The sequence below is a fragment of the Mustelus asterias genome, chromosome 13 (assembly GCF_964213995.1).
Source record: "Mustelus asterias chromosome 13, sMusAst1.hap1.1, whole genome shotgun sequence".
Taxonomy (NCBI): Eukaryota; Metazoa; Chordata; class Chondrichthyes; order Carcharhiniformes; family Triakidae; genus Mustelus; species Mustelus asterias.
The window spans coordinates 69,971,496-69,997,814 of NC_135813.1; the positions used below are offsets into that span (position 1 = coordinate 69,971,496).

Consider the following 26,319-nt stretch of genomic DNA (forward strand, 5'->3'; position numbering starts at 1 on the left):
ATTGGGCTGTGCAGGTAATTGTTTCAAAGTATTTTTTTCTCTATAAAGTAACCAACAGGTTCCTCACTGCAATTCTAGAGCTAATGGCCATAAATCAAATTTAGAATCTACTGTTTTTATTTAAAGTCACTCAATTCAAATATTGGATTTCATCCCGTCCTTTTATCAATCCCACGACCTTGTTGATAGCCTGTTCCAAACTTCTATCAAAATCTTATGAAAAAATATAGTTTACGTCTCCTATTTCCTTTTAGCACCCTTAACTTTAAACTCTGTCACCTTGAAGTTAGTGCCTGACAGCTATTTTAGATCCAATTTTTACATACTAATTTAAGGGATGTGCAGTAGAAAAATTCTGGCTAATGTAAGGCTAATGTAAAAGCTCTTGAATTAATCTGCTGATAAAATACCGCAGCAAGAATGTACTATTTTGCTGATTCGCCTAAGCTTTCAAAGAAGAGATAATCTTTCATCATTCTAAATTTAAAGGGAGTACTGTGGTCAAATAGACAAACGTTTGTCGATGTGGTATTACAGTAAGAAGTTTAACAACACCAGGTTAAAGTCCAACAGGTTTATTTGGTAGCAAAAGCCACACAAGCTTTCGAGGCTCTGAGCCCCTTCTTCAGGTGACTACTGATGTGGTATTAGGCAAGGGCTCATGTTTGCTCCTGTTAAATTATTAATACCATAGATTCATTTAATAAGGTGAATATACATATCAGCATATCAATTCAAATACCCCAATTAAACCTTATTCAGTGGCCCTCATTTTGTGGTTGGGCTGACAATGGAACTGTCAATGTCCACTGTCAATACAACTATGAAAGCGACAGCAACCTCTGGGATCCATGTCTGTAGTAGTCAAATGCAGAAATCTAGAAATTGTCAGTGATTCTCGGCTCCTCCAAATAATGTGCTGCTGAAGTCGTCATAGATGGAAATCTTTAAAAAGTAATTTGATTTCACGTAAACTTCCACTTTTACGCCATTAAGAGTCATTGAGACTTAATTCAGAGACATTTAGTCTCACTGTAAAAGGCTTTGAAAAAGTTATGCTTTAGTTGAATGAGTTTACTTGGGTTTTTAAAATGGTGTAGCATGTCATAATCATTGATTGAACAACTTTGCTGTCCCTGATAAACTAATGTTACTGTGGAATGCCAAATTCCTCCACGATGATAAGAAAATTTCAAGGATTTCTTAAAACATGTTTTTTCAAAGTTTACGAAATTTCAGCTTCTAACTTAATCCCAAATTCCACCAACTTGATCCCAAATTCCAATCTTTATTTCTGTGTCCATAAAATGACTAAAAAGTCAAAGATAATCACTGCTTTTTTATGTCCTAGTTTGCAATCTGGGAAGATTCTTCAACATGATTGGCTGCTTCGCCTGCTTGATGACATGGCTATTGTTGGACGTTGACAATTCCCATGAGCTAATGTCAGAACGAATTCATGTCGGCTAAGATAAAATCCACATCACAGAGGTCAGTAGAGCTTTTGGGCAGTTCTTTTGGCGGTCGGAGCTGAGCATCATCACTTTGCTGCAGGCCAGAAAATTTGGGCAATGTCATCATTCAGTCCTGCTTTACAGTATAACTCTCTTTTTTCAAAATAATTTACCTATTATCTGTGAGCTATTTGCCAGTCAGAACTTTTCAGTGACCAGAGAGATTGTTCCAAAACCCTGGAAATGTCTCTGCAACAGCAACTGTGTTTTTAAAATGTTACTGACTTGCATTTACCTCCGAAGATCATTTTTTCCAAACTGCACAAAATTGTTTTTTTTCAAAAACAAAAACCACTCCATTGGGGGAGAAAATAGTTTTTAAATTAATTTACAATTATAAGTTATAAATCTCTGTGCCCAACTCCTGCCCCCCACCTCCCCAAGATAGATCCAACTTTCACCGTTCATGTGAAAGTACAGAAAATAAAATTACAATGCTGATATAAAGTACTTCTAGAAATACTTACGCACCTGGGGAAAAACTGCACTTCAAAAATTTAACGCTTTAACATGCTGCAGATGAATGTGTGGATTTTGCTGAATAAAATAATGATGTTTGAATAGCACGCAATATTTTTAATGAAAAAACATCAGCCTATCTTGAACAGAATTGGAAACTGTTACATTGTTGCCCAATTTGTGCATTAAAATAGTCACTTTCAGCTCCTTTGTCAGTTAAATATTTGAAAGCTTCAACATGCACAAACAAATCTAATCTAATGGGGCGTGTCATGAGATGTTGCTCTCCAGCAAAATCTGGCCCTGTATGTGGATGTCAAATGTACCAAAGTAATAGAACTGAAAGCAAATTAAAATAAAATATACATGCTGCTAATGAATGTTTTCTCCTTTATGGTTTCAAATATCAGATAACACTCCCATCCTATCCATTTGCTTGTTATTGGACAGCAAAGTGCTGCTAATCAGTAAGTTTCAAATTCGGAGGCCAACCATCCATTGGACTGACATTTTAAGTTTCTTACTCATGTTCTCCCAAAACGAGCTCTCTTTTTTCTATCATGATGACAGTAGATTCATTCTAACTGTGGCAAATGTGCAATATTACAGAGTACATTGGTGCACTATGGCTGTAATATGTATGATCTATAGGATGTACTGTGGCAACTTACCAAGGTTATTTCGGCAAAACCTCCCTCCCTAATGGCCTCTGCCATCAAGAAAGTCAAAAGTAGTTCTGTTATGCAAGCGAACACCATCACCTCTAAGGACCCGAGAGGCACTACACCATCCTGACTGGGAGTTTATAATGTATGCTGCTTGATTGTCACTGGACTAATAATTTGGAAGTCGTTACCTAACACCACTGTGGGAACACATACACCAGAAGGATTTTAGCAGTTCAAGAAAGCAACCCACTATCGCATTCCACGGGCAACAAGAATGGTTAATCAATATGTCACTTGGCTACCATCAGCCACATCCTATTGTTTTCAAAAATATGTGGAGTACTGAGAAGTACACGCTCAGCTTAAAGTGCCAGTTTGGCTTCAATGGTAGCACTCACTTCGGAATCCATAGGTCAGGGGTTCAAATAGCACTCGTGAGCAAACTCACATAAAGCACAAAAGCTCCCATAGAAAAAGTTGTCCAACAATGGGAGTTTTAAGGTTGTATTAGATCCAGAGAAGCAGCTTATAATGTTGCCAAAACATGAGATTGAAAGGATTTTAGAGTTCAGCCAAGGAGGGCCATGAAATTGATAAGGAAAGATAAGAGCAGACCAACAAGAAACATAAAAATAAATTATAAAACTTTCAATGGTTAAGTAAATAGGAAGCTATTAGTGAAAGAAAATGTGAGCCCATTGAAGGCAGAGAGAGGTGAAATTATTATGCACAATAAGGGTATGGCAGAGACATTTGTTATGAATTCAAGTCATTGTGTCCCAAGATGGGGTGCAATGCCTCATCTTGTCAGCTTGGATCTTGTTTGTCTCTCTTGTGGGGACCTTGAATTGAATTCAATTGGAATTTGGATTTGGATTGAATAAAAATTCGAAAAAAAAGTGTCCCTGGGTGCTAAATCTGTGGAGATTGTAACATTTAAGATACAGGATGTTTCAATGACTGTCACGTTGGTTCCTGCGGGGTGAGGCCTTCTGGGAGCGATTTGATTAGTTCCCAGGTCAATTGAAGGGTCAGTAAACAGCTCTTCTTGAAGCAGTAGTCTGCCGGTGTTACAGACGCGGGGACAGGGATAGGTCCTGTTAAGAAAGTTAAAAGAAGGCAGCAAAGAAAAAGGCTCCGATTTTATAGCAAGAACAGCAGTTTGCAGACTGACTCTGTACTGTGAGCCGTTGGGGCTAGGGTACTCCTTTGGAGCAGTGGTGTTCTGCTTGGCACAGTAAATAATCCGAAAGTGTTCTTGTAAGGTAACGTTGAGTGTGCCTGGGAACCCAGGGAAAAGGAATCTCAGAAGGCAAGATTGAAATCCTGTGAGTTGGGCCATTGTTAAAAGCTATCCAAGTGGGAGCAACCTTTTGGGGGAATTCCAAGGAGAATTCTTTGAAGGTGAAGATGGGTATCCCTCTCAAGACAGTGTTTCAATGAGAGCGTTTGACCTGGTGTTTATTGACATCTGAGTGGGTTTCTGAGAAATCCATGAAATCTGTCATTTACCTTGTACTGGTGTGTTCGACCATATTTAGTCTGCTAATTCACATGTACCTCAGACTTACTCTGAATGACACGGTGGCACACAGTGGTTAGCACTGCTGTTTCACACACCAGGGACCTGGGCTCAGTTCCCGGCTTGGGTCACTGTCTGTGTGGAGTTTGCACGTTCTCCCCGTGTCTGCATGGGTTTCCTCCGGGTGCTCCGGTTTCCTCCCACAGTCCAAAGATGTGCAGGTTAGGTGAATTGGCTATGCTAAATTCTCCCTCAGTGTACCCAAACAGGCGCCGGGGATTTTCACTAACTTCATTGCAGTGTTAATGTAAGCCTACTTGTGACTAACAAATAAACTTTAAACTTTTTTACTTTAACATCAGAGCATATGACAAACTTTGTAGATTGTTTTATCTGAGTGTGTACAGTAAAGTTTGTCTTTGTTTGTTCACGACACATGGAATTTTGTGGCTTTATTCCAAAAGCAGGTGTCTTGAATCTCAACCTTGATCAACCTAAACCTAAATGCTATTTGTCCCTAACCGGATCTCCCCCACATCCTGAGGTCTTTCCAAGGATCGTAACACATTGAACAAATGTTTTGTATCTGTCTTCACAGTAGAAAGCATGATGAAACAAGAATCTAGCAAGAATGAGGGAATTCAAGAAATCAAAATAAAGAAAGAAATAATACTGGAGAAATCGATGGGGCCAAATGACAATGAATCCCTTGGACTGACGATCTGCATCCTAGGCTTTTGAAAGATGTAGCTTTGGAGACAGTGGATACGTTGGTTTTGATCTTCCAGAATTACTTAAATTCTAGACAAAAAAATCACAAGGATTGGAAGTTCACAAACTTAATCCTGCTTTTTAAGAAGGAAGAGCGAAAACAGTAAATTAATCTCACATCAGTGGTAAAACGATGTTAGAATTTTAGGGATGTGGTAAAAGGGCATAGTATGATTAAGCAAAGTCAGCATGGGTGAAAAGTAAACTGATAAATTTACTGACAATGTAACTAGTAGAATGGATGGTTGGAGGGGATGGGGAGGTGGGGGGGTATGCGAACCAGTAGATGTCATGTCTTTAGACTTTCAAAAAACATTAACCAAGGTGCTACACAAGAGATTTTCACACAAAATTAGTACACAGGAAATGAGAGTTATATTGTCATGGATTGAGGATTGGTTAATAGACAAAAAAAAGTATTAAAAAACTGAACATTTTGGAGTTGGCACACTCTAACTGGCAGTGTACTTGACTGCAGCGTTTGTCTCTGCACACATTTCAAGGAAACTAGGGAAGTTATAGCTGAGACACTATTACATATACATAAAAATTTACTAGAAAATTGATTAGTGCCAGAGGACTGGCAGAGAGAAAATGTGATTTCTATATGTAATGTGGGAGACAGAACAAGCCCAGGGAAAAATAGGCCAATTAGCTTGTCATCAGTGGTAGGAAGGCTAGGATAATGGAATCCTTACTCAAAAAGTTAATAAAAATCATCTAAAAACTGAAAACAAAGAACTGTCAGCACAGATTTTAAAAGGCAACGTCATACTTTGAATTCTTCAAAGTAACAGAAAGAGTAAACACAGAAGTGCATCGATGTATTGTATTTGGATTTTCAAGGGGCCTTAGATAACATACTTCATTCTAGACTAAGATTACAGTATGTGGAGAAGAAAAAATGGATAACAAGCTGGCTACAATCGAGAAAACACAGTAGGTGTAAAAGATAGTTTTGCAAACAGGAATGGGACTGCACAAGAATCAGTGCTCGGACCACTGTTGTTCACAATTTACTGCAGCAGTTCAGGAAAGTTCATCATCACCTTCTCAAGGGCAATTATGGATAGGCAACAAAATCTGACCTTGCCAGCAGGGCTCACATCCTATGAATGAATGATGAATCAAAATAAAAATAGAAAATGCTGGAAAATCTCAGCGGGTCTGACAGCATCTGTGGAGACAGAATAGAGCCAATGTTTTGAGTCAAGATGATCTTTTGTCAGAGCTGAGAACAAAGAGAATCAGCAAAGACTTACACTGTGAGGGTGAGGGAGTGGAATAGGGCAAAGGGAATGTATACGAGGATACAGAAAGCTAAGAAGGTGCTAAAAGTGTCCATTAAGTGATCAGAATGCGTGAATGGCTGGACACAGGTTCAGATGGTTAAGATACTGCCTGGGAATTATGGCAGTTGCCCTGAATGGGGGGTGAGGGGAAGATGTTTCGAGTAGTGGCATCATGCTGGAGTTGGCGGAAATGGTGGGAGGATGATCCTTTGAATGCAGAGACTGGTGGGGTGAAAAGTGAGGATAAGATGCCATCCTGGTTCTGGGAGGGAGGGGAGGGAGTTAGAGCAGTAGCCCGGGGGCTGGGTTGGATGCAGTTGAGAGCCCTGTCAACCACAGAGGGTGGAAAACCACGATTGGGGAAGAAGGAAGACATATCAGCAGCGCTATTTCGGAAAGTGGCATCATTGGAACAGATGCAGCAGAGGTGAGGAATGGGATGGAGTCCTTACAGGATGTGGGGTGTGAAGAGCTATAGTCAAGGTAGTTGTGGGAGTCGGTGGGCTTGTAATGAATACGAGTGGACAGTTTATGACCAGAAATAGAGACAGAGAGGTCAAGGAAGGGATGGACCATGTGAAGGTGATAAAGGGGTGGAAATTGGAAGCGAAATTGATACGTTTTTCCAGGTCCAGATGACAGCATGAAGCGTCACCGAAATCATCGTCGATGTACTGATAAAGGAGTTGTGGGAGGGGGCCGGAGTAGGACTGGAACAGGGAATGCTCCACATAACACATAAAGAGACAGGCATAACTGGGACCCATACGGGTGCCCATAGCCACACCTTTTATATGGAGGAAGTGAGACGAGTTAAAGGAGAAATTGCCTGCTGTCATTATAATAGAATTATGGGGTTTAGATTCAAATCTTCATCCTGCTGGTTATTTCTCAACTTGTCTTGAATGTCTTCCATATTTTATCATATTGCTTCAATTGATTTTTACTGCATTTTTGAATGCAAAAGGTTTCTTAAGGTTATTGATGGCAATTTTGTAATAAGTAATAATATTCATTATTGACAGCAAAGTTTCCAACTGGGGTTCTCCTTTCTACCCTTTTAATTTCTCCTGAAGGTGAATGATGCTGATCACCCTCTGGTACCTCACTCAAGTAACCACCCTTAGTGTGTGGCCAATCAGAAAGTGTTGGCAGATTATTCAATCACTGGTACGTTGCAACATTGATCACTGCGGGACATTTTGTTTGGGGTTTGAACAACCTCACAACAAATTTTCTTCACCTTGCTGTGAACAGTTTGAAAGTGACTGTGGAAAATGTTCAAAATGGCAACGCAATAAAATGTGGTGATGATTTAACCTGTGTTATTTGTCTGAAAGGGAACATTGAAGCCTGGATTATGCTCTTCTTCAAGTGATTTTTACCACTTCCATGTGCTTGTGCATATTGAACAAACAATCCAATCAAAGATGAATGCAAGCTTTACTTATGCTTTTCATAGAATCTTAGTATCCCTACAGTGCAGAAGGAGGCCATTCAGTCCATCGAGTCTGCACCGACTCTCCGACAGAGCATCCCACCCAGGCCCTAACCCGTAACCCCACATATTTACCCTGCTAATCCTCCTAACCTACACACCTTTGGACTGTGGGAGGAAACCGGAGCACTCGGAGGAAACCCATGCAGACACTCTGCAAAGAGAAATCTTAATTTCATTGATATTTATTAATCAGTATCACAAGTAGGCTTACATTAACACTGCAATGGAGTTACTATGAAAATCCCCTGGTTGCCACACCCCAGTGCCTGTTCGGATACACTGAGGGAGAATTTAGCATCGCCAATCCACCTAACCAGCACATCTTTGGACTGTGCGAGGAAACCAGAGCACCCAGAGGAAACCCACGCAGACACGGGGAGAACGTGCAGACTCCGCACAGACAGTGACCCAAGTATGATAAGAGGGGGCACAGTGATACAGTGGTTAGCACTGCTGTTTCACAGTGCCAGGGACCTGATTCGATTCCCGGCTTAAGTCGCTGTCTGTGTGGAGTCTGCATGTTCTCCCCGCGTCGGCATGGGTTTCCTTCGGGTGCTCCGGTTTCCTCCCACAATCCAAAAGGCATGCTGGTTAGGTGCATTGGTCACAATAAATTCTCCCTCAGTGTACCCAAACAGGTGCTGGAGTGTGGCAACCAGGGGATTTTCATAGTAACTTCATTGCAGTGTTAATGTAAGCCTACTTATGGCACTAATAAATAAACTTCAAAAACTTTAAGAAATGGTGCTCTTGTTTCCCTAATTCCACCAATTTTATTTTAGTACTTCACATTGCATCCTATTTACATTATTTAACATTCAAAATATAGGATGAAAATTACATTATAAGTCATAATAAAATGGTCAAATAATAAAATCCATGCCACGCCACCAAAAAAATGTATTTCCACTGATTTCCCGAAAGCATCTTGCTGTTCAAATTTGTCTTTTCATGTGCATTGATTTGTTCATTTTTGAAAAGCATCCTGAACTAGATTCACATCCTCGAGGAGCAGCCAAAATGCTCCTTTCCCCATTACAATATACTGGAACTGAAATACTGGCATTACACTTTTAGGACGACATAATAGCAACATTAATGGTAATTTGTTTGTGCTGCCCACTAATGCATTTAGATTATTGGCCAGAAGTGTTCCTTTCTAAACCTCACAGTAAATGTCTGCAGCAGCTGCTGCTGTTAATTGTTGAACAGCCCTGTGGTGGTGTTTTTGGTACTCACCGCCCTTGTAAGCCGCCACTGCTATGGTGCTATTTATCCTCACAAAAGAGACGTGTGGCCGCGGTCCAAGTTCTGCAGAGCTGCGTGACGTTTCCAGATACAAGGCACTGCTGTCCCAGGTGCTTATGTCCCACATTCTCACGTCTCCTGATGTGTATCTGAAAGAACCAGTTCAATTGTCTGCTTGTTTATTCCAAATACTGGCCACCTACTGAAGATACTAATTGGAAATAATATCAGCAGCTACGTTTATGACTCACAAGCTGCAAATGTGGTCACTGAGCATAATTTAAACCACAGAAGATAGCGATCACCTCAACAAAAGACAAATTTATCAGGTTTATGGTCTAGGTAAATAGCAGTAATCATTCTGATCATAGAATTACTGGCACAAAAATTTTCAAATGATTCTATTATTACATAAAATTACAATGTTACCTTTGCTACTGTGAGTCTCACCACGGGCATTGTTTGCAGGAAATATTTGGGGGCACAACACCTGCTACACTTCCATAGAGGGAATATTAGTAGATGCGCAAAGGCATTCCAGGTTGCTGTAGCCTCTGTTGCTCTCTCTTTCGCCCTCTGCCCCCCAAGTTCACTGGATAATCCATCCAAGAGTAAAGTCATGCTGTGTGAGAAGGACTGGTGACATTTTTGTCCTACTACTCTACTCGTAAAGCTTGGTATCTACGAATTGATGCTGCTGGTTAAGAACCGGCACCTTAAAAGGCAAACCAAGAGAAACACCATTCAGTACTTTAGTACCAAAACTGCCACATTTTCTCGGCCTAAAGTCTGCAAGTTTAGTGACAGTTGAAAACTCCCTCACACTTTAAATGTCCATTGCCGTAAAACCAGAATATTATTCCATATTTAAACTAACAGGTGACACGGTGGCACAGTGGTTAACACTGCTGCCTCACAGTGCCAGGGAGCCGGGTTCAATTCCCGGCTTGTGTCACTGTCTGTGCGGAGTCTGCACATTCTCCCTGTGTCTGCGTGGGTTTCCTCTGGGTGCTCCGGTTTCCTCCCACAATCCAAAGACGTGCTGGTTAGGTGCACTGACCATGCTAAATTCTCCCTCAGTGTACCTGAACAGGCGGCGGAGTGTGGTGACTCGGGAATTTTCATAGAAACTTCATTGCAGTGTTAATGTAAGCCTACTTATGACATATAAATAAATAACAATAAAAATAAAATTTCTCTTTGCAGAAGAGTCAGAAGAGCCACTGTCATTTTTATCATGATAAAATTTCTATTCTACCATGTGTTCATATACAAACAAGACAAGGCTTAGTGAGTATAAGAAATAGTGTCCTTTTTTCCCTAATTCCACCAACTTTCTATCCTTGCCTCCATCTGTCTTGAAGGTATTTACAAAAACAGTAACGAGATTTCAAAAGCAATTATTTTGCTGTTAGTACTTTCAGACGTTCTGAGAATGCAGAAGATCCTATAAGAAGGCAAGTTTTCACTCCAGATATCTATGATTTCATTTGCACCAATAACTTTATATTGCATTGCGTAAAAGTCCATTCTTCAAACGTGATTTTGGATGGTGGCTTCAGGCTGGCTATTCACATGTAAACCCGATTCTATCATCACACCAAGATCACAAACATGCACATGCAACAGGATCTCTGATTAGTGATCAGGCGCATGGTCAAAGTTCACCTTCCTAAGCAGCACGGTGGCACAGTGGTTAGCACTGCTGCCTCACAGTGCCAAGGACCCGGGTTTGATTCCCAGCTTGGGTCACTGTCTGTGTGGAGTTTGCACATTCTCCCCATGTCTGCGTGGGTTTCCTCTGGGTGCTCCGGTTTCCTCCCTCAGTCCAAAGATGTGCAAATTAGGTTGATTGGCCATGCTAAATTGCCCCTTAGTGTCAGGAGGACTAGTAGGCTAAATACATGGAGTTATGGGATAGGGCCTAGGTGGGATTGTGGTCGGTGCAGACTTGATGGGCTGAATGGCCTCCTTCTGCACTGTCGGGATTCTATGATCCTAATCTGAGGACGACAAATATAGCATCCCTACCACTGTTCTTGGTGAGATTATCCATCTCAGCACAGGCTAGGATGAACTCAGGATCCTTCTGGTCTGTACGAATGTATAACAAACTGCGTTAATCAACAGTTAATCCACTGAGGAAACAGATAAAACACGTTTAACTTTAACAAAAAGGAGAAAATCAGCTCTAAATATACCATAACTGATAATGCACTTGAGTAACAATGTATTATCCAAAAGGCTTTACATAATTTATTTTGAGGCTTAGATTGTTTTCTCATTATGCACAAAGAATAATCAAAGATTTAAAATAATTCCAGGGAAAATAATATTGGCAAAATAACTTACAGCTGTAGACCTAAAATTCATGGGGTTTTTTTTGCATATGTCACGGACGATTGAACAAATACTTCAAACATTATATGACTGTCAAACTGGACCAGAATTTCATGCTCAAATTGTATATTTATGGAATGGCTGAAGTTAAAGACTTTAAAGTTACTGTAGTACATTAATATGGAATATCTCGCATTAGGGAGAGTTGGATATAATGCTGAAAATATGATGTAACATTTCTGGTCACAGTTGTTTAAGCATTGAGTTTTTATAAAATAAACAAAAGAATGTAATAGCTAATCCTGCATATCATGTTATATTCAATTTGAGAGATTGCTCTAAGGATCAGAGGCTATGCTAACCTTTAAACTGAACAGCTAGACTCTAAGGCAATCCATTGAACTGGGGTCTAACTTGGCTCCGACAAATCCTCTAAGACGTGATCAGAAATCTTCTATTGCTGATAATGATGTGACGCTGACCCAAGACTTTCTTGCTACCCAATATGTGGTACGACAGGCTTAACTGATGTAAACCACCTGCATAATTTTCTGCTTCTTTGGTCTGGCAGCAGTTGCTGAATGTCATGTGCTTATTGTGGGTTGTGGGCACCCTGCCTGATTTGCTGAGAACACTATTGTACTTGTTGGCTACATACCCCTCTGCTAATGCATCCTTTCCTCCAACATCCCATGTGTACACATGTGTTTCGTTTTTACCATCCAGTTTTTGTGCTGTCCATTGTCTTTGAAGCATGGCAACAAAATACATTTTAAAAAAAACACAAGCCCTTCAGCTTTATTAATTAACAGCTTGAGTGAACTAAAATCTGGTCACCAACAGCAGCATCCTTGCTGAGTCGGTAACAAATACTTGCAACTGCAAACAGAATTGTACCTCAAACAATATTGAACTTTGAGCCAATAGTGTTGCAGTGAATTAGATATTGGCCTTTCAACAACAACTTTTATTTATGTTGCACCTCTAACAGAGTAAAACGTCCTAAGGAGCAGCATCAAACAAATTCAACAACAAAACGCATAAGGAGATATTCATGCAGAGGACCAAAAGTTGGTCAAGTTAGGTTTTAAGGAGCATCTTAAAAGAGGAAAGAGAAGTAAAAAGACAGAGTTTTAGGGAGGGGAATTCCAGAATTTAGGCCTTTGGCAGCTGAAAGTACAGCCAACAACAGTGGAGCAAATATCAGGTATGCTCAAGAGACTGGAATAGCATGAGCGCAGATAACTCGAGAGGCTTCTAGGATTTTAGGGCTAGAGGAGGTTAAAAGATAGGAAAGGGAGTGGTGAGAGATATTTGAAAAGAAAGATGAGAATTTTAAAAATCAAGACATTGCTTAACTAGAGCCAATGTAGCACCACTAACACCAGAATGTTGTTTGAATGTGATTTGATGCAAGTAAGGACATGTGTAGCAGTTTTGATGACTTAAAGTCTACCAAGGGTAAAAACATGACAGGCCAGCCAGAAGTGTGTTCGAAGTAACAAAGACGTGGATGACGGTTTTAACAGCAGATGAGACGAGGCAAGGGGGGATGTTAGCGAGGTGGAAATCGGTCTTAGAGACGGCATGGATACACAATTGAAAGCTCATCTTGGCGGGTGGCACAGTGGTTAGCACTGCTGCCTCACAGCACCAGGGACCCAGGTTCAATTCCGGCCCTCTGTGTGGAGTTTGCACCTTCTCCCTTGCCTGCGTGGGTTTCCTCCGGTGCTCCGGTTTCATCCCACACTCCAAAGATGTGCAGGTTAGGTGTATTGGCCATGCTAAATTGCCCCTTAGTGTCCCAAGATGTGTAGAAAAGATGGATTAGCGAGGTGAATACATGAGCTTACAGGGATAGAGCCTGGATGGGATGCTCTGTCGGAGAGTCGGTACAGACTCAATGGGCTGAATGGCTTCCTTCTGCACTGTGGAGATTCTATGATTCAATGTCAAATATGACAGCAAGGACTGGATTTTGTCTGCTCAATGCAAATAGATTGGTAAAATGGTGGCAGAGGCATTGGGAGAGGAGGGAGGCATTTTCCCACTGCCATGGCATTTTACCAGCACCTGAAGCCTCAGAGGCTTGGCTGCAAATTAAAACTTAATCTCACCTTTGCCAGCATTTTGCCAGCATCAGGAGGATCAGCCGCTAAATGGAAAGACCGGCAGACTCTCAAAACGTTTCCGAGGTTGGACAGTGGAGGCTACCTGCCTGTCCTGGTATGTTAAAGAAAACACTTCCTGACTTCAAGAGCACCTTGACCTGCTGGCAACCTCCTCTTCATCCTGCAAAGTCAACAGTGGCTACCTCTGATGATTGTCTGTTATTGGCTGATTCTGGTAAAATGTTGCCCCAGGGTGCCAGTACAGAGTCAGCTCCAGTTTTTGGGCCCAGCGAAGGGACTTCACCTCTGTGGAAAAATTCAGCCCAAGTTTGTCAACAGTCTGGTCCCGGCAGATTTCCCAATATTTAGGTTTTGGAAATTTCTGCTCCTCCAGTATTGTGTGTTGGACAAGCAGTTTGCAGGGGTTGTTGGAGGTAGAACTAGGTAACACTGATATCATGTGGAAATTTTCATTGCATTTTCAGACAATGTTGCCAATGAGCAGCATACATTTGAAAAATAGTAGGAGGGACTTCAGGAGGTGGTATTTCATCTGCATGCGCTTTCCTAAAAGTCTTGTATCTGCATAATGTCTTAGTAACGGGGTCATCACCCGAACAGCATAGAGCCAATTTGGAAGAAGTCCTCAGGAGATTTAAAGAAGCATGGGTACATACGCCTGAAAAAGGAAAAGTGTACTTTTCAGGCCAATGAGGTCACACATTTAGAATTCAAAGTCAGGCCACTGTCGCTCTGGTTTGCCAATTTTCTTCCCTCATCCAACACAATCCCTCAGGCTACGAAAGGGGTTACACCAGCCAAGTTATTGGTCGGCACTAAAGAACCCACCTTGACCTCGTTTTCCTCAATTTGACGGGGAGGCTAAACAAGCCTCACAGAAGAAGTACCACAACTCAGCTAAGGGGGACAGGTCGTTTGAAATGGATGACTTAGTTTTTTGTCTGTAACTTTGGCAGGGCAGGTGAGGTGGGAGGGCACACGAGTGTAGGTAGCCAGGATGGTTTTGGAAGGGCCAGTCCAGTAACATATGTCTTCATATGGCCATGAAGTGCGGGGAGCATGTAGACCATTTAAGCAGGCAAGAAGCTGCAGCCCCGAAGCTAGACGTGTGGACCCAGTAGTATTTCAAGTGTGCCAGCAACCGAGTTGGCGATAACTGAACCAAGTGTCTCCCAAGGGGAATCTCGGGTGTCAGCAGGAGCGAAGAGGGTATTGGCACTGACTCACCTGAAAATCTGCCTTCTAGACACTGCTCCCTCAACAAGGGAGGAGCAAGTCGCAGAGTTGCAATGCTCCATAAGAGTCCAAAAGTCCCTGGATAGACTGACTTTATGAACTTTGCCAATTTTCCCCCTTTTTTGGAAATTTTGTCTTGGCTGTACATAGTTGTATGTTAAAAGTTTTTTGTACATTTGTGTGGGCACTTAAGGGGGAGGAATGTGATAGCACAGCCCCTTTAAGGGGCAATCATTCACGGGTCAAATGATCCACCCGGCACCTATAGGAATGGAGCATGCAAACCTTGACCTATGGAGTGGTAGAGCACGGGTCCGGGGAGAAGAAACCCTCATTGTAAACCAAGGAGTTGGAGATTCAAAAACTGTATCAGTGTTGAGCTTATGTATATTGTTTTGCTGCTGTTGTTTAATAAATCACAGTTGTGATTTAAAGCTTCCTTGTCGTATTAGCTCATGCTACAATGGAGACCAAGGGTTCGATTCCAGAACTAATGCTGCAGGAGTAGGAACAGAAGGGGTAGCAGACAATTCTTTAGCTAAAACTCAACAGGTAAGAATAGAATCAAGTGAGGAAAGCCCACCCAGGTGGATGATGGTGGAGAAGCATTTGAGGAGGATATTTCTTACAAAACTGCTAAACAGAGTAGCAATGGTTAAGAGTGAGAATTCAATGGTAAGTAGTGGATAAATTGTGTATCAATTCAGAATTTACATTTTGTTTTACTTTAAAAGTTGGGACGTCTTGTTGAAGTTGTACAAGACATTGGTAAGGCCACACTTGGAACACTGTGTGCAGTTCTGGTCACCCTATTATAGAAAGGATATTATTAAACTAGAAAGAGTGTAGAAAAGATTTACTAGGATGCTACCGGGACTTGATGGTTTGAGTTATAAGGAGAGGCTGGATAGACTGGGACTTTTTTCTCTGGAGCGTAGGAGGCTGAGGGGTGATCTTATAGCGGTCTATAAAATAATGAGGGGCACAGATCAGCTAGATAGTCAATATCTTTTCCCAAAGGTAGGGGAGTCTGAAACCAGAGGGCATAGGTTTAAGGTGAGAGGGGAGAGATACAAAAGTGTCCAGAGGGGCAATTTTTTCACACAGAGGGTGGTGAGTGTCTGGAACAAGCTGCCAGAGGTAGTAGTAGAGGCGGGTACGATTTTGTCTTTTAAAAAGCATTTAGATATTTACATGGATAAGATGGGTATAGAGGGATATGAGCCAAATGAGGGCAATTGGGATTAGTTTAGGGTTTTAAAAAAAAGGGCGGCATGGACAAGTTGGGCCGAAGGGCCTGTTTCCATGCTGTAAACCTCTATGACTCAAAAACATAATACTGCAAATTAGTGGTTGAGTGCATCAGCTGTTAAGTGGATACCTATCTCAGTCTCAATTGTAGTGGCTAGTCATTGGGTGGCATGGTGGCACAGTGGTTAGCACTGCAGCCTCACAGCGCCAGGGACATGGGTTCGATTCTTGGCCTGGGTCACTGTCTGTGCAGAGTTTGCACATTCTCCCTGTGGTTTGTGTGAATTTCCTCCGGGTGCTCCGGTTTCCTCCCACAGTCCAAAGATGTGCGGGTTAGGTGAATTGGCCATGCTAGGGGGACTAGCTAGGGTAAATGGATGGGGTTATGAGGATAGGGCATGGGTGGAATTGTGGTTGGTGCAGACTCGATGGGCCAAATGGCCTCCTTCTGCACTGTAGAATTCTATTCTATGACTAGGTGTAATGAGAGGGATTCTAAATAGGTGTGCCCACAGATCTGAGAACATCTACTAAAGAAAGACTTCAACAATTTGTAAGAACAGAAATTCATTGTCGTGGGAGAAAGGAGTTCAATTGCTTTGAACTAAAAGGCAGTAAAGATAAAAATCAAAGCAAATAATTCAATCTGGAGAATTTTTGAAGCAGCCGTAACACGTAGCCTACAATTTGTGCCCCAGTCCTGGGTGCGCATATGTGCAGGTAGTGCCCGCAGCTGCTCAAAATCAAACCCAGCATTTCTGAGTAGGAGGGACAGCTGGAGAGCATGTGGAAAGCTGAAATGTCCTGGAGGTCACCTTCTAGGAGGTGCAGGAGGAAAGGCTTCAGAATCCTGGAGCTTTGGGACCAGTTCCGGGGCAGCAGTAATAGAAACATAGAAGATAGGAGCACGAGGAGGCCATTTGACCTTACCAGCCTGCTCCGCCATTCATCACCATCATGGCTGGATATCCAACAATAGCCTAATCCTGCATTTTCCCCAAACCCTTGATCCCATTCGCCCCAAGTGCCATATCCAGCTGCCTCTTGAATATCTTCAATGTTTTGGCATCAATTACATCCTGTGGTAATGAATTCCAGAGGCTCACCACTCTTTAGGTGAAGAAATGTCTCCTCACCTCCGTCCTAGATCGTCTACCCGGAATCCTCAGACTGTGACCCCTCGTTCTGGATTCCCCCACCATCGGGAATATCCTCCCTGCATCTACTCTGTCTAGTCCTGTTAGAATTTTATAATGATCCTCCCTCATTTGTCTCAACTCCAGCGAAAACAATCCTAACCTAGTCAATCTCTCTTCATACATCGGTCACCGGAATCAGCCAGGTAACCCTTCACTGCACTCCCTCGAGAGCAAGAACATCCTTCCTCAGAAAAGGAGACCAAAACTGCACACAATACTCTAAGTGTGGCCTCACCAAGGCCCTGTATAATTGCTGCAACACATCCCTGCTCCTGTACTCGAAACCTCTCGCAATGAGGCCAACAAGCCATTTGACTTCTTTGCTGCCTGCTGCACCTGCACGCTTATCTTCAGTGACTGGTGCACAAGGACACCCAGGTCCTGCTGCACACTCCCTCTCCCAATTTACAAAGAACAAAGAAAATTACAGCACAGGAACAGGGCCCTCCAAGCCTGCACCGACCATGTTGCCCGACTTAACTAAAATCCCCTACCCTTCCGGGGACCATATCCCTCTATTACCATCTCATTCATGTACTTGTCAAGACGCCCCTTAAAAGTCACTACCATATCCGCTTCCACTACTTCCCCGGCAACGAGTTCCAGGCACCCACCACTCTGTGTAAAAAATCTGCCTCGTACATCTCTTTTAAACCTTGCCCCTCGCACCTTAAACCTATGCCCCCTAGTAATTCCACCAATTTACAGTCATTCAGGTAGTAATCTGCCTTCTTGTTTTTGCTTCCAAAGTGAATAACCTCACATTTATCCAAATTATACTGCATCTGCCATTGATTTGCCCACTCACCCAATCTGTCCATTCTGAAGGATCACTGCATCCTCGTCACAGTTCACCCTCCCACCCAACTTGGTATCATCCGCAAACTTTGAGATGTTACATTTTGTTCCCTCATCCAAATTATTAATATATATTGTGAATAACCCACTAGCTATTGCCTGCCAATTGGTAAAGCACCCATTAATTCCTACTCTTTGTTTCCTCTCTGCCAATCAGTTTTCTATCCATCTCAATACATTTCCCCCAATCCCATGTGCTTTAATCTTGCTTGATAATTTCTTGTGCAGGACTTTGTCAAACGCTTTCTGAAAGTCCAAATATACCACATTTACTGGTTCCCCCTTGTCAACTCTACTAGTTACATCTTCAAAGAATTCCAACAGATTTGTCAAGCATGATTTCCCCTTCATAAATCCATGCTGACTCTGTCTGATCCTGCCACTGCTTTCTAAATGCTCTGCTATAAAGTCCTTGATAATGGATTCAAGAATTTCCCCCACTACCGATGTTAAGCTTACTGATCTATAATTCCCTGTTTTCTCTCTACCTTCCTTTTTGAATTTTGGAGTGACATTGGCTATCCTCCAATCTGCAGGGACTGTTCCAGAATCCTGGAAGATGACCACTAATACACCCACTATTCGCCTTAAACAGGTAGGACCTGTTCAAGACGAAGCTTAACAGTGATGGGATCAATGTCACCATGAGAAGCATAACTAAGACTGTGGGGTAGATTTGAACTAACTTGACTGGGAGAGGGGAGCTGCAATTAAACATTCTAGAGTGGAAACAAGGTCCACAGAGGACTGAGAGGGGCAAATAGTATTAGAATAAAAACAATGGATTTCTCTGCATATTTCCACTCTCAGAGGAGGTTAGAAAGCAGCTATGTAAATTCATGGACCGTGATAAATAAGGTTGATGGCCTTCTGGCAAAAGTGGTCACATGAGACTATAACGTAACGGTAATAATAGTGATTAAAATAAGGGGGGAATCAGGAACTTAATATTCCTTGCTAAAAGATATTCATAGAAAATAAGGAAGGAAAACTAAGGGGGTTGGCAGTACTGAAAATAATTATAGCACAGAGCGGGATTACATAGAGACAATGACAGAGTTTATTTGGTTAGAATCAAGTAATAATGGAGGAGCTATTACATTACTTGTCGTATACCATAGGTCAAATAATGAGAAATAGGTGGAGGATATTTGCAGGAAAATTATTAGAAGTTGCAAGAATTACTCAGTTGTGATGAATGGGGTCTTCGATTATCCTACTATAGACTGGGATAGTAAAAAGGTAAAGTGCAAAGTGAGGGAAGAATTCCTTAAAAGTTTGTAAGAGAACTTTTTGATCAGTATTTCCAGTCCAACAAGGCGGGAAGCAATGTTCAATCTACTTTGGGGAATAAAATGCAGATCACCAACAACCTGTCCTGGTCCCTCCATGCCGACACTATAGCTAAGAAAGTTCAACAATGCCCCTACTTTCTGAGGAGGCTAAGAAAATTCAGCATGTCCACTACGACCAATTTTTACGGATGCACCATAGAAATTATCCTTTCCGAATGTATCACAGCTCGGTTTGGATCCTGCTCTGATCAAAACCACAAGAAACTACAAAGGGTTGTGAACGTAGTCCAGCTCATCATGCAAACCTGCCTCCCATCCATTAACTCCGTCTACACTTCCCACTGCCTCGGAAAAGCAGCCAGCATAATTAAGGACCCCACGCACCCTGGACATTCTCTCTTCCACCTTCTTCCATCGGGAAAAAGATACAAAAGTCTGAAATCACATACGAACCGACTCAAGAACAGCTTCTTCCCTACTGCCATCAGACTTTTGAATGGGTCTACCTTATATTAAGTTGATCTTTTTCTACACCCTAGCTATGACTGTAACACTATATTCTGCACCCTGTCCTTCTCCCTGAGTACTCCATGAATGGTATGCTTTGTTCATATGGTTCACAAGAAATCAATGCTTTTCACTGCATACCAATACATGTGACAATAATAAATCAAATCAAAATCAAAATCAAATCACGGTGGCACAGTGGTTAGCACTTTTGCCTCACAGCACTAGGGACCGGGGTTCGATTCCTGGCTTGGGTCACTGTGCGGAGTTTGCACATTCTCCCCATGTTTGCATAGGTTTCCTTCAGGTGCTCCGGTTTCCTCCCACAGTCTGAAAGACATGCTGGCTAGGTGCAATGGCCATGCAAAATTCTCCCTCAGTTTACCCGAACAGGAGTGTGGCAACTAGGGGATTTTCGCAGTAACTTCATTGCAGTGTTAATGTAAGCCTACTTGTGACACTAATAAATAAAATTTAAGCTTTTAACCTTTAAACTTTATATCAAATGGAGCATGTGCAAGATATTTTAATGCTGAAGCATTTGGGAACAGTGATCAGAATACCATCCATTTACAGTATTAATGGAGTAAGACAAGATAAATAGATGTAAAATTCTTAACTGAAGGAGGGCTAACTTTTTTTTAAAATTGTTCATCTGATGTGAGCACCGCTGGCAAGGTTGGCAATATGTTGCCTATCTCTAATTGCCCTCAAGAAGGTGGTGATGAGTCACCTTCTTGAACTGCTTCAAAGTTTCGGATGGGGAACATGTGGCAAATAGTGACCACAATTCTGTTAGCTTTAGGATAGTGATGGAAAAGGATGAGTGGTGTCCCAAGGGTAAGGTGTTGGATTGGGGCAAGGCTAATTTTAGTGGGATTAGGCAGAAATTGGCAGCTATTGATTGGGAGAGGCTGTTTGAGGGTAAATCCACATCTGGCATGTGGGAGTCTTTTAAGGAACAGTTGTTAGGGCTGCAGGATAGGCATGTGCCTGTAAAAAAGAAGGATAAAGAAGGATAGGAAGGGTAGGATTCGAGAACCGTGGATAACCAGGGAAATTGAGGGATTGGTCAAAAAGAAAAGAGAGGCGTACGTTTGGTCCAGGCAGCTAAAAACGGAGGAAGCTCTGGAGGAATACAAAGAAAGTAGGAAAGAACTCAAACGAGGAATTAAAAGGGGTCATGAAATGTCCTTGGCAGACAGGATTAAGGAGAATCCCAAGGCATTTTATTTCAAAAGGGTTGTCAGGGAAAACATCGGACCTCTCAGGGACAAAAGTGGGGAATTATGCTTAGAGCCCAAAGAAATAGGGGAGATCCTAAGTGAATACTTTGCGTCGGTATTCACAAAGGAGAGGGATGTGTTGACTGGGAGTGTCTCGGAGGGGGGTGTTGACCCGTTAGAGAAAATCTCCATTACAAGGGAGGAAGTGTTAGGTTTTTTAGGGAATATAAAGACTGACAAATCCCCAGGGCCTGATGGAATCTATCCAAGGCTGCTCAGGGAGACGAGAGGTGAAATCGCTGGGGCTCTGATGCAAATCTTTGTCTTGTCACTGGACACAGGTGAGGTCCCAGAGGATTGGAGGATAGCTAATGTGGTCCCGTTATTTAAGAAGGGTAGGAAGGATAACCCGGGAAATTATAGGCCGATGAGCTTCACGTCCGTGGTAGGGAAGTTGTTGGAGAGGATTCTTAGAGATAGGATGTATGCGCATTTAGAAAGGAATAAACTCATTAACGATAGTCAGCATGGTTTTGTGAGAGGGAGGTCATGCCTCACTAACCTGGTGGAGTTTTTTGAAGAAGTGACTAGAATGGTTGACGAGGGAAGGGGCCGAGGATGTCGTCTATATGGACTTTAGTAAGGCGTTTGATAAAGTCCCTCATGGTAGGTTGGTGCAAAAGGTTGGATCTCATGGGATAAAGGGGGAGGTGGCTAGATGGGTGGAGAACTGACTTGGTCACAGAAGACAGAGAGTGGTAGTGGAAGGGTCTTTTTCCAGCTGGATGCCTGTGACTAGTGGTGTTCCGCAGGGCTCTGTATTGGGACCTCTGCTGTTTGTGATTTATATAAACGATCTGGAAGAAGGTGTAACTGGGGTGATCAGTAAGTTTGCGGACGACACGAAAATGGCTGGACTTGCAGATAGTGAGGAACATTGTCAGAGGCTACAGAAGGATATAGATAGGCTGGAAATTTGTGCAAAGAAATGGCAGATGGAGTTCAATCCAGATAAATGCAAAGTGATGCATTTTGGTAGAACTAACGTACGGGGGAGCTATACGATAAATGGCAGAACCATAAAGGGTGTAGATACGCAGAGGGACCTGGGTGTGAAAGTCCACAGATCCTTGAAGGTGACGTCACAGGTGGAGAAGGTAGTGAATAAGGCATATGGCGTGCTTGCCTTTATAGGGCGGGGCATAGAGTATAAAAGTTGGGGTCTGATGTTGCGGTTGTATAGAACGTTGGTTCGGCCGCATTTGGAATACTGCGCCCAGTTCTGGTCGCCACACTACTGGAAGGATGTGGAGGCTTTAGAGAGAGTAAAGAGGAGGTTTACCAGGATGTTGCCTGGTATGGAAGGGCTTAGTTATGAGGAGAGTTTGGGTAAACTGGGGTTGTTCTCACTGGAAAGACGGAGGATGAGGGGTGACCTAATAGAGGTGTATAAAATTATGAAAGGCACAGATAGGGTGAACGCTGGGAAGCTTTTTCCCAGGTCGGTGGTGACGTTCACGAGGGGTCATAGGTTCAAGGTGAGGGGGGGGGGCGGAGTTTAACACGGATATCAGAAGGACGTATTTTACGCAGAGGGTGGTGGGGGCCTGGAATGCGCTGCCGGGCAAGGTGGTGGAGGCGGACACACTGGGAACGTTTAAGACTTATCTAGATAGCCACATGAACGGAGTGGGAATGGAGGGATACAAAAGAATGGTCTAGTTTGGACCAGGGAGCGGTGCGGGCTTGGAGGGCCGAAGGGCCTATTCCTGTGCTGTATTGGTCTTTGTTCTTTGTTTTTTTTTGCTGCAGTCCATGTGGTGAAGGCAAACCCACAGTGCTGTAAGGGAGGGAGTTGTAGATTTATGACACAGCAACAGTGAAGAAATGGCAAGGAGGAGGTGGTAATAGCAATATTGGATAGAGTTAAAAACTAGAAAAAAAGGAGGTGCTTAAAGATTTGAAAGCATTCACATCAGAAAAGTCATTTAAAGCGATGGCTTCGTGGTATTATCACTAGACTATTAAACCAGAAACTCAGCTAATGTTCTGGGGTCCCAGGTTTGAATCCCGCCACAGCAGATGGTGGAATTTGAATTCAATATCTGGAATTAAGAATCTGTTGATGACCATGAAACCATTGACAATTGTCGGAAAAATCCATCTGGCTCACTAATGTCCTTTAGGGAAGGAAATCTGCCGTCCTTACTTGGTCTGGCCTACATGTGACTCCAGAGCCACAGCAATTTGCCCTCTGAAATGGCCCAGCAAGCCACTCAGTTGTATCACCACAACCTTCTCAAGGGCAACTAGAGATGGGCAATAAATGCTGTCCAGCCAGCGACACCCATGTCCCATGAATGAATAAAGAAAAAATATAAATTGTAGAATCTCAAGTGGTTAATGAAACAAAAACATCATTGTTTTCAGCAGCATATCTCACGCTCTGTTAAAGCAAGGTACAGTATCTTGAGAGACCATCTTCATGACAACACTATTGCTTCAGGATCATAAATGGGTCACTTGACTATTTTGAATGAGAAAAACCAAGAATAATGTCAAATTGACACTTTCCTATCAACAGTAATTTACAAGCTTTAAAAATAAGGAACTAAGTTGTTGGGGTGAGCAATTTAAAAGAAAATCAATGGGAATGAGAGCCACTTAAAATATAAAACTGAATTAATTTAAGAAAACAAATATATAGGCCTTTTCCTCAAGGAATGGGTAGTTATTATAGAAGCACATTTTAAAATGCCTAATTTCTGCTACAGCTTCAAATATATTTTGAAGATGCTCCCTGCTGGTGTGAATTTTTATTATGCTAACATAGTATGGTCAAGAGGTTAACAACCATGGCAAAGGATCACACAAGGTCATAACACAGTACATTCTGTTTACTAACTCATCAGTCTTTTATATTTAGCGAACTCATCCTGACAGTCTTAAACGGCCTATTAACTACACAGACAAGGCCATAAATGAAATGTGCAAAATGATTTTTAAAATTCAAAAATCCAGAGTTATAGAATGTATTCAACTTAATAAACTTGCAATCTATTTTTTTTCCATACATCGATTTATTTCTCACACATGCACAGCTTTTCTTGTGTTATTTTTGATACAAGTTTCTTTCATAAAGGAGAAATATGTCCTGACATCCTCCCTCCACACAAATGTCTAGTTTCCAGTTTGCACGTTTCAAGCTCAAAGCCATCAAGTAAAATCTCTGACCCAGAAAGAGAAATGCATTCCTTGTCCTACTTCATTTTAAAGATAAACATTTGCTCTATTTAACTGGCAACACGGAGAATTGAAGAGATTAAAATAGGCTGTAGAAAGTCAATTCTCAGGAACAAAATTATTGTAGAAAATGTATTTCATTTAGCAAACACTTTAGAAGTACACAATATAAAATCAATTGCGTATTATGAAGATTACTGTATTCTTTTTAAAGTGTGTGCGACCTAGCATGCATGATAAATTACTAATCAATTACTGAATTATCCCAAGTTGCAGACAGACTAAGAATGGTACGATGGACAACTATGGTTGATATTTACAAAGTGCTTTATAAATGGGTTTAAATGACAGCAAGTCGAAGATGAAGCAAAAGAAAATCTGGAATGCACAACATTGATTAAGAATGAGGTAACCACAGTCAACAGTCTCAAATGGCAAGAATCAAGGGTTGACCGAGTATACAGCCACTTCTACCACTTGATAAATTTTTAATGATATACACAAGATAGTCTGAACATAGGCTGGATTAAATTGGCTTATGTCAGACTGTAAACATGAGGTTCTATTATCATGAGAAAAAGACACAGGACTGTACTGCTGCACAGTTCATATTTCATCAAATCAATAAATGAAATTCTGCTCTGTTCTTCTTCATTGCACTCAGTAAATTAGCAGGGGGAGAAAAAGGGAAAATCTCAGGGGAGGAGAGGACCCGAGAGTTGCACTACTGAAATTTTCTAATTTAAAGCAAATTAAATAAGCGATGGATTCAATTGAATCAAATTGTTGACAGATTCTTATGGAATTATCATAAAACTAGATTTAGTCCCATTAATGTGGCAGCTTTTAAAAGCATTTACAACGTATGCTTGTAATGAAAAAGTCAGGTAAGTCAACTGACATGGTGATGAGCTCTAATTATTATAGGTACACCACACCCACAAGAACTAATGCAATAGTCCATCAAAAATTTTTAATCATGGAATCCTCAACCTCCAATCACTTCACAAAATCACATTCTATATTATAGCTTCCAGTCAAATGTAGACTCAAATAAATGTTTGAGATTTGTTTTACTTTGAGAATCTTCCTCCCAATTTTCATATGTCCTATCTCATAAAGATGCCAGTGTTAAGTACAGATGACCGTCCATATATACACATATACTATGCCAACAGGGGACACTAGGGGTGGGATTCTCCTAAAAAAATTCAAAGTGCCAAATTCATGTAAAAACTGGAGTAAATACTGGTGGTTTCTTTCTGTGGAAGTTTCAAAATGAATCTCCCACGCTCTGTACATTACAGAGAGCCCTAGCATGAATCAGGCTGAAAATCTTTGGGCGAAGCCTATTCCCGCTGGAGAGTCTGGCAGCACAGTGCTGAGAGGGTCACTGCACATGTGCCGAACTGTCAGCGCCGAGATCAGCGTATGCTCAGTAGCTCTGCACCGCTGGCCAGCCCCACTGGGCAGAGATGCACAGAGGCCATGGCGTCCAGCGGGAAGCCCATTAAACGGGCTCCACTTAAGGCTCCCGGCCCACTTCGCTGCTAAAGCTGACTCTTTTTAGTAGCTGCCTTCCACGTATCTAAATAAAAAGTAAAAATTAGAATCTATCAAGCCAGTTTTCATCCGGGGATCTGACTTGTCCAGCAATAACATCAGCTGGGATTATAACTTCAATGGGGTGCCCAAATGCAAGGCCATCCGACAAAACTGATAGCATGAGTTTGATCCAGGACCCTTCCTGGATAGTCTGGAAGCAGACCAGAAATTGAGAATTTTGTTTTTAAAAAAACTGGATTCTTGGGCATGTGGCTGTCTCTCTGCTATTCTCCAATAGCAGCCAAAGGCTCTGGGAAGAGCAGCTCATCTTGATTAACCCCAGATTCCCAATGTATGACCCTGTTGGAGAACTCTCCAAATTCAATGTGGCTTGTGGCACACTCAAGCTTATCTGGAGAGGTGCAGCAAAATTAGGCAATTATCTTTGGTAAGTGGCCTCATGAGTAAAGGCCCATCAAGTCCAACAGTTCTAAGCTTGAGTTTCTAGCCTA

At 42.0% G+C, this 26,319-nt stretch overlaps 1 protein-coding gene across 1 annotated transcript in view; it reads right to left on the bottom strand.

The window, feature by feature from the left end:
* The window catches only part of fbxw8 (F-box and WD repeat domain containing 8), a 179,336-nt gene that overhangs the window by 113,412 nt on the left and 39,605 nt on the right, over positions 1 to 26,319 (bottom strand). The window contains exon 5 of the mRNA XM_078226998.1: positions 8,967 to 9,124. Coding sequence (XP_078083124.1) covers positions 8,967 to 9,124 — 158 coding nt within the window. The remainder of the gene's footprint in view (positions 1 to 8,966; positions 9,125 to 26,319) is intronic.